Below are 15,748 nucleotides of genomic sequence, written 5' to 3' on the forward strand. Positions count from 1 at the left end.
CAAATCACATTGGAAAGAATTTTGTAACAACTGCTTTCCATATTCCAATATTTAACACAAATAGAGTTGAAAAGCACCTTCCAGGAAGAAGTTTTGCTATTTCAGCCCATCGGTTTCCCAAACGCTTGTGAGCTTCGTAGATTATTCTGTCTTCTTCCTCTGTCCATGAAGACTTTTTTACCTCAGGGTTGAGATGGTTATGCCATCTCTCTCTGCATTGCTTGCCTATTCTTCCTTTCAGGTGTTTTGCAATTAGAGACCAGCGCTTTGGACCATACTTCTGAACTAATTCAATAACCTGGAACACAAATAAAAGCATGTTATAAATGCAATTCCTAATTTTTCCTAATTAAAAAAACCTGAGAACACATGAATTCCCATGTTAGAAAAGGATCATAATAGTCAATTTAATAAGACAGTAGGCCTACAGAGGTATACTGTGATTTGGCTTTTTAAAAATTATTTTTCAAAAAAAATAAAAAAGTTTGTTAAACCCAATTTCACTGGGTTTAGAATATAAGTATATACCGATGACAACAGATATTTGGATGTTTCAGGACTCCGGTCATCCACTCCACAAAGTGACATGAGAAAGTTGGAAGAAGCAGCTGGTGAAGATGCTTGGTTTGACTTCTTTCAAAAGCATCAACACGAAACAAGAACCTATATTCCAACCTCCATGCAGTCTCTACAAGGTTGGGGTTTTTGTGTTTCTGTTTGTTTTCTCTTTTAAACACAATAGAAGCCTTTCCTTAAAAAGGCTGACAAGAACTGTCAAATGATATATTAGGCAGATCATAATCAGAATTTGACAAATACTGGTTTTAAACAGCTTACAGGTTTAATGCAGTGGATTTGAAATATTGTATGCAAAAGCTCAACGTACACCTCCCTGAGGTACGTTGCAGGTTTATGAGGCAGAAATTTGCAGGGCAGATCAACAGAGGTGGGAAGAAGGAATCAGAACCACCATTATTAGCTTCTTTAAGAGTAGAACATGAAGTAATTTCCCTCAGTCCAAACCCCTGTAAGTCTGATGGGTTCAAGAAACAAAGGATGTAAATAAGACCTTTGATCTTTGGTGTCATGAGGAGAACTCCTCTACTTAGTGCACTAGAGTTCAGCTAGCAAGCTGAGCAAAGGGAAATGAAACACTTGAGCAGACCAGACACTCCATCTGCTTAAAAGCAGCTGCATTTTTTTCTTCACATACAGCAAAATATAATATAATGTAATTCACTGTGTCACAAGATGCACCAGACATCATGTGGGGATGAAACCTAAGAAAAAGGTAGACACTCTTAGTAGCCATATGTCAATTTTATTACAGTAAAAGAGCACAATATAAATTAGTTCTCATTACCCTCTGATCTTCTTCTTTAGTCCAGGGACCTTTAATCAATTCTGGGTTTAGTACCTTCTGCCATCGATGCTGGCACTGAAAATCTGAACGATTCTGAAACAGAAGACCAGTGTAGCTGGTTAAACTTTTAAATACATAAGACTAAAATATTAGTTAGCCAAAATTAATATATTATTTCAAATTAAAAGACTTATTCAGACCTTTTTTCTAGGTATCAGTTCTTTATATCTCGAATGCAAGTGTTTTCAGTTCTTTACTACAGCGTTAAGGAAAAGAGATTTATATCAAGTTTAGCTAACACACACTAATTAAACAACACTGCTTTTTCTGCTAAGGACAGATGGTGCTTTTCTGTAGCTTCACTAAGGATCTTTTGAAATATTGTTCCCAGTTATGAAAGAGAAGCTTTCACTTCACCCCCTAAAAAGCATCTGTAAGAAAGTTTGGGGCTACAAGGGTAGTTGGTCAGATCCCTAAAAATACAGATAAGAGCCTGTCCCAACTCAGCGTACTAGCAAACCTCTTATGACACTGGGATACACTGATTTGCTGTCTTCAGTGCAAGCTGCTGGATAACAAGTACTGACTTCAACATTTCGCTGGGCTTGTCTACCATGCTAAGACAAAGTTAAACTAGAAGCAGTCTACAAAACCTCAAAAAATATCCAGAACACTGGTACATCTAAAATTAGGTTGAGCACAGTACCTTCAAGTTAATCCCAACTAGACACTATGTTTAAAACCACACTAGAGTTTATTAAAAAAAAAAAAAAAAAAATCACTTCCTGGAGAAGACAAGCTGTGAAAGACTTTCAGTAGACGCTACCTGTTTCTATTTTCAGTGCAAAAAAAAAAAAAAAAATTTGGAAGTTGTAGCCTTGTAGTGTTTTTACCTTCCATTTCTGAAATTACAGCATATTTTGAGAAGCAAAGATGTATGATGGGATAAAGCAATAAAGTCATTTCAGTTCTGCTTTAGCAGCAACAAATTGAAGAACACAGGCTGCATCTCCTCCCTTGAATCACCTTCCAGCAATCTTCACTTTTTTGTACAGAATAGAGGGGTTTATTTGTCAAATAGTAGTAAAACCACAGCAGCTTCTGAATGCCTTTAATTGCTGTTAACTGAAGATCCAGTTGGTCTTCCTAGCAGAAGAGCATCAGTAACAACACAGTGCCACTCCTGCCAACCTCCTTCATAGCAACTGAAGATATCATTAGGTGGAAAGATTTGTATTTGTTAGGGAAGCTGACGTTGCTGTAACAACAGCAACACAGAACAGAAACATACTAACACCTTTTTCTAAGGTGATCACGAAATTGATCCTGCTCCTTTGAAGCAATCTTTCAGGTGCAATCCACTCTCCTAACTGCTGGAAAGCCAGAATATATTCCACAATAAAAACAAACAGCAAGTGTGGACATAGGATTTATTAAAAAAAAAAAAAAAAAAAAAAAAAAAGTCATTTCAAATCATCATTCAAGTCCTAGTCTGAGCTAATAAGGTTTTCTGACGTCTGAACTAGATTTCAAGTCCAAATTACAAGCATCCTTTAAAATATAGACATATTTTTAAGTACTAAGTGTTTCTGGTTTGTTTCACCTCAATTCCAAACTAGACATATGACTGAAACAAACAAATATTACAGAGGAACTTAACTGAAGCAAAGATTGAACTTACTTGTAGATGACTAGCAATGAAAGCCCAATCATCTGTACCATTTTGTTCCACCAGCTTCTTTAGCCTTTCATCCTGTTAAGACATAAGCTCAGCCAATAAATACTATGTGCTATCTCGATGTAATACTAAAGAATAACACATTTCAGCATGCAAGCAATATTGAATAGGAATGAAATTAAAGCAAAATAAAGCATTACCTCATCCCGGGTCCATTTCACCCTGCTGCATATTTTCTTCAAACCTTTTTGCTGTGGGACTTCATAGTCATGATCTGCGTATTGACGGTCATTTTCTTCTTCACTGCAGAGTACAACAGAAGAATGAAGATGTTAGAAGTTGAGTTTAAAATAACTCTGAATAACTTATTTTTTTTCCAAACTTTCTTTCCAAGCTTTCTTCCCCCAATCAGTATATACTGTTATAACACACGGAATTTGCTTGAACATAACATATTCACTATGTCAAAGGAACAGAATGAACTTCAGTTTCTAGGCCATATACTGGGATACAGACTGATAACTCATTCCAAGTCAAGACTTAAATCTGAAGCAAAAGATATTAAAATCATCTTTCCGTAACATATTTATGAACCTTTAAATAAGCAAGCATATAAAATGAATGGGTTTGCTAGCCTGAAAAGATACAATTGTATTCTGTCTCCCTAACTCATACAACAAACACAACAAGGTTGCCAAGCAATTCAGCGTCAGCTTGAGATTTTAAATGGTCTCCTGCCTTGAATAAAAGCATTGCCTCGGTGTTACAGGAACTAGAGACAACTCCCAGCTTCGAAGACAGGGATACCGCAGCAAGAAGTAAGTGTGCTATCAGGGCTGCCCCTCTAAGGTAAGAGTCAGAGGGGCAGGAAGCCAGGTAGCCCTTGTGGCTCCGTGTAGATCACGCTCCACCTACCGGAGAAACACCTCCTTCACAGCCTTGGCAAACAAAGCCTTTCAAATAAGCACGGTGAAACGCTTCACGGAAACATCTCTTAAACGTGTAAGTCAGTGCTTCGCGACAGACAGCCGAAATTCACGAGTTCATGCTCAAAACTGCGTTTATTAATTCTTCTCAGTCTCGAAAATGACTTTCTTTTTTCAGCCAAAGGTAAATAAATCCCTTCCCGGTAATGAAATGAACCTGTGCTGGTCTCCCGAGAACTGATTAGGTGTCAGAGCTCTGAATTACTTCCCACGACGTGCACCTCACCCCCGCAGCATGCCGAGCAGCCGCTCGTGTATGAGTTATTTCACAAGATGTATCTGCTCCGCAGCTAACATGAGTGCACGGTCACTTCAGGAGAGCACTACTTACTTGAAAGCTTTACTACAAGGCAGGACATGCCAAATTCTTACAAAACCAGCGTATCTCATGCTGCTTCTACATCCTACACCGTATCTTTCATGAGGATCGTCCCTGCTTAATGTCATGATGCGGCAGAAATAGTCATCAACACACACACACGTTGAAACTCTGTGGAGCCAGCAAGATGCAAGGCAGTAAGTTTGTCTACAGGTCAATACTGTTGTTCCCTTTTCTCAAAAAAAAAAAAAAAAAAAAAGAGCTGCAAATCTATTTTATTACAATGATTGTAAGAGTTTTGCCTTAACCGGCTTAGGACTTAAGAAAATAGGATTTAAGCTCGCAGGTAACTAAGAGTTCTCCCTCCTCCCCCTTTTTTCTTTTTTGTCTCTTTCTCACAGGCTCTCAACAAACTTCAGGAGCCTATCTTGGTATCATAATCCTATTTTATACCAAGGAAACCGCACAAGCCACTTCTACCTAAAAGTCTGGCCTGGCGGTTAAGCCCTTTGTCAACGTGCCCTCCCCGCTCAGCCAGCCACTGCACAACCACCTAATTCAAGAACCCAATCCTGGGTTGCGTGAAAAGGGATGGGGGATTTTAAAAAGGGAATTTTTTTTTTTTTTAAAAAAAAAGGTGAAAGAGGAAAAGCAGAAGACAAAAGGCAGCGATGCCGAGGGTGCCGGTAGGACGGGCCGGTGGCCGTTGGGGTCGGTGCTGCGGTTCCGTTACCGGCACCTTCCGCGGGCACCGGGGCTGTCCCGGTGCGGGGCTGGGCACAGCGGGCGTATAAATCACCCCTACGGGAATATTTGGGGCCGTCTGCTTAGGATTTCGATTTATGAAGAGGCTTTCAGGGGTGTTGGGTTGCTCGTTTGACCTTTCGCTTGCAGTTACGGAGCTGGACTAAGACACCACGTGAGGGGAACACAGGCACAAAGTTTCCTCAAAAAAAAAAAAAAAAAAAAAACAACTTCCAAACGCAAAAAAAAAAACAAGCACAGGTGAACAAAATTAAACTTAACTCCATCTGGGGCTGAACCAAACTTGTTTCTTTTAACTCCCTGCTTCAGCCCATGACCTTGAAGGCACCAACTGGCAGCTGGGATGATTTAGTCTGGGGGCTCGCCACCCGCCGCAGCATCCCTCTGGGGCTGCCCAGCTCTACCCCAAGGCTCCCCCGCGATCCGCAGCCGCTTTTATTTTCCGTTCTGACAGATAAGGCGAGCTCGAGCTCGCTGGGGACGAAACCGTCGCCTGCAGCAGCAGCAGCACGGGTGGAAAGCTCTGGTGACAGAGCACCAAACACACCGCGAGCTGGCTCCCGCAAGCAACGCCTCCCGCCGCATCTTTGTCCCTCACGCCAGCAGCGCCCCAAAGCCCTCCCTGGCAGTTTTTTCCGAAAATGGGGGTTAGTTTCGAGGCTGATCTCGCATCGGGGAAGGCGGCTGTAACTTTGGGAGCGCCCCCAGGCAAACGGGGAGCGTGAAGGCACGGTGAGGGCACGGCAAAGCCCAGGTGCCGGAGGCAGCTCAGGGGCTGGCAGTGGGCACAGCGCATCTTTCTCCCTCCTCGTCCCTCCCCCGTGCCATTTAGGTCAGGCACAACGAGCAGCTCCCCGGGACCCCCCCCCCGAAGGCAGGGACACCCGTTTTGGGGACGGGCAGGAGGAAACCCGCAGCGGGACCACCCGGGGCCGGCGCCCCCGAGGTGAAGGTCCGAACCGAGGCGGTCCTTCGGCCTCACCGCGAGGAGGAGGAGGAGGAGGAGGAGGAGGAGGAGGAGGAGGAGGAGAGGCAGGGTCAGGGGCTCGGAGCTCGCTCACCTGCGCGGCCGCTTGGCCATCCTCGGCGCGCACCATAGGGGGGGCCGCCACGGCGGCGGGGCGCGGCGCGGCGTCCCCCGGCCCCCGCAGGGGCCCGGGCTGGGGCTCGCCCTCCCGGACGACGGAGACGGGCAGCGGCGGCCGGCGGAGGAAGACGAGGAGGAAGAGGAGGAGGAGGAGGAGGGCGGGCAGGGCTCCGGCGGCGGCCCCCTCCTCCCCGCCGAGCCCCGCGGCATCCGCGGCGAGCTGCCGGCCGCCCTCAGCCCCGGCCCGGCCCGGCTGCCTCAGCCCCGGCCATGGCCCTGCCCGCACGGAGCGCGCGGGGCCCCGTCCGCCCGCGGCCCCTCCTCCCGCTCCTGTCAGCGCCGCGCCGGCCGCGGCCCCGCGCTCGCGGCGGGCTGGGGCTGGGGCTGGGGCTGGGCGGCTGCCGCCGAATCTCGCGCCCAGGCTCCCTCCCGGGCCGCCGTTTGAATCTGCGCAGGCGGACTGCGCGCCCATTGGCTGCCGCCGCCGCACGCGGCACGGGACGCCCGGGAAGGGAGGGAGGGGAGGGAGCGGGGGGGGGGGGGGAACGGGGAGGGGCCGCGCGGCAGCCGCGGGCGGGCAGCGGGAGGAGGGGCTGTGGGGGGTGCTCACCCCCCCCCCGTGTCTTTTATCACTCCTTCGGTACCGAAATTGGCGTCGAAATTAATAAAATAACGTAAAGTGAAATAAAAAAAAAAAAAAAAAAAAGGAGGCGGCCCCGCGGCGCAAAACCGAGCCTCCTTCGAGCCGGAATCGAACCAGCGACCTAAGGATTCCCGCGGGCGGCGCCTCTACAGTCCTCCGCTCTACCAGCTGAGCTATCGAAGGGAGCTGCATGTGGCCGCCATTCCGCGCCTCACAGCCCTCCCACCTCACAACGCCCTCACCTACTGCGGGTCCTCCCCACCAAATAGTGTCCTTCGCTCACGTCCCGACAAAAAGCTGCCACACAAATTAAAATCAGGCTTTCGGGGTGTTGCACGTTTACCACACGCACCATGCTGCCATGCCCAGCTTGTTGTGGGATCTCAGTGCTGAGCTCAAGGCACACACATCCTAAGCCAAAAGGCAATGAGAATCCAAAAGCAACTCTGTAAATACTAATTCATGGTGCGAAGGGTGCAGTCACACGAAAAGACACACACAACACACACATCCCACTTACAAAAATGCAATTACTGAGAGGACAAATACCTGGACCCCAAACTGCAAGGTTTAAAATACACAGAGGGCTGGTAGACCCTGGGGGTGCTGTGTCTCACAGCCTTGCAGGTTGGGGTCCTTAATACCTATAAAATCCCGCGTGTCAAGCCCTGTCAGAAACATCTATTCCTAAAGTTGCATGTGGGACAAATCAGATTAAAAACATGTATTCCCAAGCGCAAGCAAAAAAGAAGGAGGCCAGTATGGGTTTTAGGGTGCTCCCCTCTGGTGCTGAGCGATTGACCAAGGTGGGGATGCAGGAGCAGCCCCATAGGCAGCCCTGTAATGCACTGCCATGCAGGAGCACGGTCTCCACACCACAAAGTCAACCTTCTTCCATTTTCACCACCTCCTAAGCACTGGTGCCCTGTGGTTACACGTGCGCTTGAGAAGCGAGAAACGAGAAATGTGGGTTTAAATCATGCCCAGCCATCCCACTTACTGGGTGGCTGCTCTAACCACTACCTGCTTATACATTAAAAAAGGGAAAAAAAGGAAGCACCCCAACCATCTCACCACATCCTCCTGCGGGTGCATTTACAAAAACATAAACTCTGTGCAGCTCTTAGGAAAAAAGGGTGTGAGCACCTGCCTTAAAGGCATGGGTTAGGAGTTCCTGAGCCAAAAAAACCATGGGAGCATCTTCGTGCAACTCTGTGAAAGACACTCCTGGAATCAGCTTTTAGAGGTACTTGTCCACTGCGTTTGCTCACCTTATGGCTATTTATCGTAGGGCCCAAACATCAGTATTCTTCATTTATTCCTTTATTAATGTGCTTTTTACTTTAATGGTCAAAATAAATCATCAAAACAGTATGTGGCTTCATATTTCAAACACATTCTTTGTCTAACTTCAAAAGCTGGTTCACTTATGGAAAACTGTTAAACCCCTGAATAGAGGAAAAACCTTCTTGAAGCTGTAACAGCCCAGAAATCCAAGCTACATTCCGGCACAATCTGTGTATTTTCTAGATATTCCCCTACACAAAAGTCTTAAGCTGCAGGTTATTCGTATAAATGAAGCCTTAGATGTACGGAGCTTATACACACACACATATATATGTTTATATACGTACAGGTTATGTACAGCGTCTCTCCACCCAGTGGGGACGTGGCTCTGAAGCAGGGTTAGCGAGAAACCTTGGCTTGCAGCGCCCTCTGCACATGCACATAAGAACCTCAGACCTTGGTACCTCCCGTAACAGACCACAGCAGGAATAGTAAAAAACAGCCAACCAAAAAATTTACATACCCTACAAATCTACTAATCACACGTGTAAACTTGTACCATTGCATCTTTCACAGAAAAAAAAATATATATATATATATATTATATATATATATTTTAATTTACAAGCAGTCTTTGCCTGCTGCATACCATACAAGTGTTCAGCACCAGCCTGCATTCATTGTGATTTGCTTTTAGTATCCAGAGATGACAACACAGCAGGTTTACCCACATCAAAGCTGTGACAAGAGTCTTTGAACTACAAAAGCCGTAATAATAAGAAAAAAAAAAAAAAAAAAAAAGACAACAAAACACCCTGAGACAGGATTTGTGTCACCAGCCTCATATATTATGAAATATCATCATTTAGCATTCATTTATATTTAATTCAGAGTCAAAGGAACCTGAATTAAAAATACTGCAGGCTGGTAAATAAGTACCTTTTTCTATATTCCCAAAGTAATACATATGTTCTTAATTTGTAGGAAATGGATCCTAACGAAGGCATCAGCTGAGTCAAACTACTAAATTAGTAAGTACTGACAGTCCTGCTGTAGAATATATATACATATATATATATTAAAAAAAAAAAAAAAAAAGACGTGTTTATATATATATATATATAAAAAAAAAAAAAAACCACGTGTTATGACATCCAGTAAACACTTGCCTTGGAATACATCAGATCACATACCTCACATAATACATATTTTTAATCTTGTATGTATTACTGGCTTGTGTGACAAGGTTTAATATTATGGAACATCTTCTAGAGCATTTTTTTTTTGTTTTACCAACTGCTTATTTAGGAAAATCCCTAAGAAAGGAGATATAGACTGGTAGTCTGTCTCTGTGGTAGGATACAGAGCATATTCCCTACATGCCGCCCTTTTAATGCACTGTCCAGGCTATCACTGCCCACAAGCCATCAGGAACAGCCTCAACAGACTCCTTGCAGAACACTCACCAGCCTGCTATATCTGAGTCCCATTCTACAAGAACTGCTTTATACCTTCATTTGTGCTTCCAAAGACTCCCCTCTTGTCACAAAGGAGAGCTCCATTCCAGCCTAGACCTGAAGAACACAGCACCCAGATCCAAAAACGCTGCTGCAGGTTCAGGTTTGCAGTATGAGGCAAATTATCACCATCACTCCAAGCTGATGGCACTTCAAGTGCCACCTTGCCACTCCCCCACTGCCTTAGTTAGTGGGGTCTCCTGACAAACTGAAACCAATTGGTATTTGGATTTGCAATTAAAAGGAAGTCTTGTCTTCTGATACTAAAATGACAGTAAGAAAGGACACCTGCACCTACTCTGATCCAGATGATTTGCTAAGGTGAAGTACTCAAAGACTGAACGGTGATCGTGTAATTTGCCCTGTTATTCATTCCCTCTTGCTGAGCTTTCTACTGAACTGCAGAAAAAAAAAATATATATATATATATAAATATATACACATACACACACACATATATGTATTAAGCATTCATTATGCATCTGATCAGCAGCAGATCAGTGACTGCTCCTGCTGGGAAACAGGTCCCTTTCTGTGCAATGCTGATGCTTCAGAAAAATTATACCCATCTGCAGTAGTAAAAAGGTACCACATGATTAGGCCACGTTAAGTCTGTATGTGTTTTACTGGGCTCATTTGTTACTGCTCCCATTCTGTGACAGTTTCATCTATTCCCTCCAAAAGCCTTTAATGAATAAAAAAATCCCAGTCATGAATCCATTGCAAATGTTCACAGAGCTGAAATGATGGAAGGACTCTGAAGTAATGTGAATAAGTGCAATTATTTGCTGCTACCCTCCTAGAAATCTTACTGTAAATTCAGGCAGGCAGTTAAACATTTATCTGGACAGCTAAGCAATACAAGGAGCCTATTCCCCAGAGGGCACAGGGCTTAATATTACTGTCGGGAAGTTAAGAATAATCAGTCTATCCTGCATGATTTGCCTGTAGGTTGTTTGGAAACCTTGCAATGGAAGAACCTAGAGTCTTTGTCAAGATCGTCCTCTGCACAGACAACCAGCAAGGCACGCAGCTGACTTCCTGCTATGAGTGCTTCAATCTTTGAATCTAGCAAAATTCCTACAAGGTAAACCCAGGAAATAGTTTTGTGGATTGTGAAAATGAAGTAGTTTATTTCCTCAGTAAAGCTTCCCAGCTGAAAAACAATCACTGCCAGCCTCATAGAACTAAGGTCATTAAAGTTAGCATGACAATTACTAACATCAAGACAAAGAGCAGCATAAATGAGCTTACAGCTCTTTAGCAGATTATTTTTAGTAGCTTTCAGTGCCTCATCACCTTGAGTATCTATAATCTCCAAAGCTCAACACTGGCAAAAACACCAAATCAAAACCCCAGGCATCCATCAGGACTTCAGCCCAGCTACTAGACTAGGTCTCGAAGTGCTACTCACTCAGTGCCAAAGGCGTTCTTTGTGGTTGCACCAGCCCTGTAGGGGCTGAGTATTTTTCTCCACACCTTTGGAGAAATTTTAGATGAAGAGGAGGCAGATACTTACCAGGTACTCTTTTAAATTGAAATATTTCTCCATATGGACAACCCTGTACTACCTGCATCCGCTCTGTGTCTCGGTACCGAAGATCCCAGTTTGTCACTGGCATTTGAGTCACCTCACCATCAGCTCAGTGAGGCTGCACTTCAGATCAGTTTCAACTTGCTGTGTGCCTCCAGTCACACACAGTCTTTTTTTCTTTTTTTACGCTTCTCAGTATCAAAGTTTCTGAAGGGCAATGTTCTCTGCATGGCTGCTGAAAATGATCTGCTTTTGCTGAAATTTCTCTGAATGTTCCTTACAACGCTCTCCTGAAATGACAAGTCTTACAGGAACAAAACGCTTTACTCACAAGAGTGAGCAAGCGTTGAGTACTTTTGACTCAATCTATTTATACTGTCTTTCAGAGAGGAGAAAAAGTGCTAATGCCTCTGCCTGCCAATTTGCCTGTGTTCTGTTGATCATGACACAGAAAAAAAGAATTGCACGTACCTTGTGAAACCCTGAATCACACTGGTACTTTATCACTTTAGCATATTGGCAGGTTCACTTTATTTTTGCTAACGGAGGGAGGGTGGAAATATAAGAATTAAATATCTACTATATCACAAAAATATGTATTAAAAAAAAAAAGTGTATCTGGATGTGCTTAGAATTTGCACTAGCGCGTTAACCTCCGTGACAGTTATGGATCGTTCCAGAGCACAGAAAATACCCTCTTGCAGATGCCCAAGGGAAATTCTGTCAGCTTCTCAGGGAGGCTGTATGGTTGCTCTAACAATTCTCAAGTGGTCTTTGGATCAAGCCTTGAAATTAAAAATAAATAAATAATAAATAAATAAATAAAAAGAAATAACACACACAAAACAAACAAACCCCACCAGTTTCCAAGTACAGAAGATCAATAAAGCAGCTCCAGCAATACTGCCCTACCACAGAATAATTGTCGCTCTCAGAGATGACATTACATTTCAGATCTCATAAGCTGCTCTGTATCCTTGCTTCTGGCAAACCTCAGCTGTCACTGGCTTGAGAAGAAACTGAGAGGTCGTGCTGAGCTCGCACTTGCCTCTTGCACAGAGCATGAGGAAATTGCATATGCACTGCTCTGATGGATGCTGTCATTTGGAAACCAAGTCCCAAGCCTCAAGTCATCTGCTTATGCAAGCACAGCGGCAGCTACTCTGATAGTACTCCTTTGAAGAGACAAATTTCTGGTTGTCAACCATTTTACCAATGGTTTCATTGCTACAGATAATAATTTATGAGGCACTACGTAGGTAAATGTTACTTTTTAAGGGTTAAAGGTAGAACAACCTTGAATCAGTCAAATGGTGAAAACATTCCTAATTTTATACTCAGACATTACCTGGATTTTGTCATCCAACCTTCCAAATAAATAATGATACAGCTGCAAAATTAGATTACATCAATCTTGATTATCAAACATCACTAATTTCTCAAACGTCACTTGTTTATTTTGGAAATCAGGGACCCAGCAACAGGATGATAGGCAACGAGCAGAAACTGAAGCACGGGAAGTTCCGGCTGAATTTGAGGGGTCACTTCTTTGCTGTGAGGATGACAGAGCACTGAACAGGTTGCCCAGAGAGGCTGTGGAGTCTCCTTCTCTGGAGACATTCAGAACCCACCTGGATGCCATCCTGTGCAGCGTGCTCTGGGTGATCCTGCTTGGAAAGGGGGTTGGACTGGGTGATCTCCACAGGTCCCTTCTGACCTCAGCCATTCTGTGATTCTGTGAATAATTTTACTAATTAAGCCGAGCCAGTCAAAAATATATAGAGATAGATAAATAGATTTAATACTTTCACAAACATGCAAGCAACTTTGGAGATTGAAGAGATTCCCTTGGAAGTCACCGATTAATCAGGTATTAGCAGCACACATTTTCCCATGCTGTTTTAGAAGACACCACTATGAATGCCAGAGGAGTCAGTTTAATCCTTTGACCAAGACGATGGTTTGCCAACACTACAAGCAAACAATTGGTGCTAACACAACAGCTTTGTAAAGGAGCCGGAGCTAAACTGAGCCAACCAAATGTGAACAGCAGCCAGGCAGCAGTGATAACAGTGTTTCAGTAGCGGCCTGAGCTAGATACATGCACACAGCCTAAATCTGGTGGTATCCCGGTGATGAATGGAAAGCACTGGCTTGACTTGCTACTCCACCCCCCTCACAGAACATTGCTCTGGTCCCTTCTCTTCTCAGCTAAGTACAAGACTCCTTTTTGCTCCTAACACTGATCGCAAGATAATAACCGGAGTCACAGAGACAAATCTGTTATCACAACTGGCAATGCCAGAGATGCCGGCCTCTGCTGCTTGCACAACCGCAGCCTGCCTTTTTTCCAACACAATGGTGTTCCCACGTCCCGTACAGCTCCAGCAGCAGGAGAGGAGAGAACATAGCAAGTGACTGCAGCTGCAAAAGACTGTGCACTTCCACGCTAGCTCCACTTCTGCAGCACGTACTGACTGTCCAGGAAATGGCCTCAGGTATGCTAAATTAATCTTTTTTTTTTTTCCTTCTAATAAGTTTGTGCAAAGATGTGAGTGTATGACAGTTTCAAATACAGTACCTCAGGTTTAGGGTTGGAAAGATCCAAATTGTTAAAACACAAAGAAAAAGATGGCCTTCAGAATAGACAATAGTTAATAGCGTGGGTTTGTTTGTTTGTTTTTTGGTTGGTTGGTGGCTTGGGTGGTTTTTTGTTTCTTTGTTTTTGTTTTGTTTTCAAGCTGCTGGCTTATTAGAGACCTGTGATTGTTTGGAAAATTTGGAAATGGAATGAAGAAGGGAACAAGCTAGCTTGACTGACTTCAAATACAGCGAAGCACACAACAACAACAAAACAACACATTTGTGAATATGGCAGGGTAAAGAAGAGGTTAAGGTTAGAAGAAATGGAGGGAGCAAAGAAATACAAACTGGTATTTAGCATCCTCTGGTGTACCATGCCTTGAATTTTCTTATTTTGAAAGCAAAAGGAAGGTACTTTTGACTATAATTTCCCTTATCCCTCCTGCTGTCTGCAACAATAATTGTGATTTCCAGCATCCCTCTTGGGAAGTCTTATTTTAAGAAAGACACGGGGGAGGACGGGGGAGTAGTATTGCTGTAAGCACCGCGCTCAGACACAGGACTCGGGCATGTACCGAGCACTATTTCAGCAGATTTGAGCATGCAAATAGTTAGGATAAGGAGTTATTTCATACACCATAATTTTAAGTTAGGCTCTTGCCTTTTCTGTGTCTTTTGGCTGTCTTCTTGCTGCCACAAATCCTATACCATTGTGTGGCAACAACGGGCTGGGCCTCAGCCCTTCTCTCCCATGGGGTAAAGGGTTTCTTCGGCAGCTTCAGCTCCTCGGAGAACAGAGGTGGACCCCAAGAAATCCCCAGACTTGGATTCAGCCACTGCAGCTTCAAAAGCTGATCACCCTGGAGGTGGAATGCCACTGAAAACTGCCACCTTACAGGACCATGAGGTGATTTTATAACCACGGAGAGATCCCTGTGTAGATTCTTCCCTCCACAGAAATCCACCCCCAAGTCCTCTGCTCTTCCAGGAATCTCCTTTCACTCCTTTCTATGCCATACATACAGATCTTGGAGGAAGTCCAACAAGGTTTTAATTCCTATCGGTCTAATTGGTGTGAAATTGCATCATTTCTCTACTGCCTCTCACCGTCCCTCTGAAAGCAGCAGTATAAACAGAGGACAATAAGCATACAGAAATCTCTGTTATAAAAATGATTCAGTATCAAATGGCAGATGAAAAACAAACAAAAAGCTAGCACAAGATCAGAACTCGTTAGGATTCGCAGAGACTGCACAAACATGGGAAAGGAGAGAGAGAGGTAACGACTGGTAAAAGGGTAAAGGCTCTCTCTACATTTTATGTAAGAATTCGACAATCCAGAGGAAGCTTCATTTTAAATAAATTCTTGTATACTGAGTTGACAAAATCACATATAAAATCAAATTTTCTTATTCTGAAAGAAGGTGCTTGAAACCATGGGCCAAAGGTTTAGAAACGACTTCATGCCTTTCACAACTGGGTTTTTAAAAAAAAAAAAAAAAAAAAAAAAAAAGTACCTACTAAACCTTCATCTAATTTCTGGCTGTTTCCTTGTACCTGCCATCTTTCTTTTAAGTTTTTTTATTTATTGAATGCAAGTTTCCAGCCAGTACAGATCTACAGGATGGCTTTAGAAGTGAAATTAGATTAGCTACCAGCAAGGCAAGCCGCTAGAAATATTTCCAGCAGAAAACAAAATTAGGTAGCCATTTAAAAAAAACAGAGGTGGATAAAGTCCAAAGACAATTTTGTGCTATGCCATAATCATCAAATCAATGCCTGTAATTAACAGAGCAGAGAATGAGTCTTCTCTGAAGCCTCTGCAAGGTACTGCAAAAGAGGTAATGCTCACACAGGAATTATCAAAGGCATTAGACTCTAGTAAAAATCACGATGCTAGGTGATTCTGAAAGTTAAGTAATCCAGATCAGAATAACCTACTTCAAAACAGCTGTGACAAAATGGTTTCTGTAACATCAGCTTTGC

At 43.7% G+C, this 15,748-nt stretch overlaps 1 protein-coding gene and 1 long non-coding RNA gene across 5 annotated transcripts in view; one reads left to right on the forward strand and one right to left on the reverse strand.

Moving 5' to 3' along the window:
* The window catches only part of MYBL1 (MYB proto-oncogene like 1), a 30,600-nt gene extending 15,380 nt beyond the window's left edge, over positions 1–15,220 (reverse strand). Inside the window, exons 1-5 of one of the 4 annotated variants that reach the window (XM_084509595.1) lie at positions 12,811–15,220; positions 3,242–3,344; positions 3,045–3,116; positions 1,364–1,456; positions 78–298 (exon numbers count right to left, since the gene is read on the reverse strand). In XM_084509595.1, the coding sequence (XP_084365721.1) occupies positions 78–298; positions 1,364–1,456; positions 3,045–3,116; positions 3,242–3,344; positions 12,811–12,905 (584 nt within the window). In that variant the 5' untranslated portion in view covers positions 12,906–15,220. Of the gene's footprint in view, positions 1–77; positions 299–1,363; positions 1,457–3,044; positions 3,117–3,241; positions 3,345–6,172; positions 6,567–12,810 lie in introns of those variants that run through there. The other 3 variants (XM_084509594.1, XM_084509593.1, XM_084509596.1) reach the window with 3 other exon arrangements.
* On the forward strand, positions 7,658–12,801 carry LOC311431756. The gene is made up of 3 exons (XR_014689625.1): positions 7,658–8,087; positions 9,113–9,159; positions 10,597–12,801. It is a non-coding gene; the product is annotated as an uncharacterized lncRNA (long non-coding RNA).
* Positions 15,221–15,748: the final 528 nt, after the last annotated feature.

This window comes from Aythya ferina (genome assembly GCF_964211825.1).
Source record: "Aythya ferina genome assembly, chromosome: 2".
Taxonomy (NCBI): Eukaryota; Metazoa; Chordata; class Aves; order Anseriformes; family Anatidae; genus Aythya; species Aythya ferina.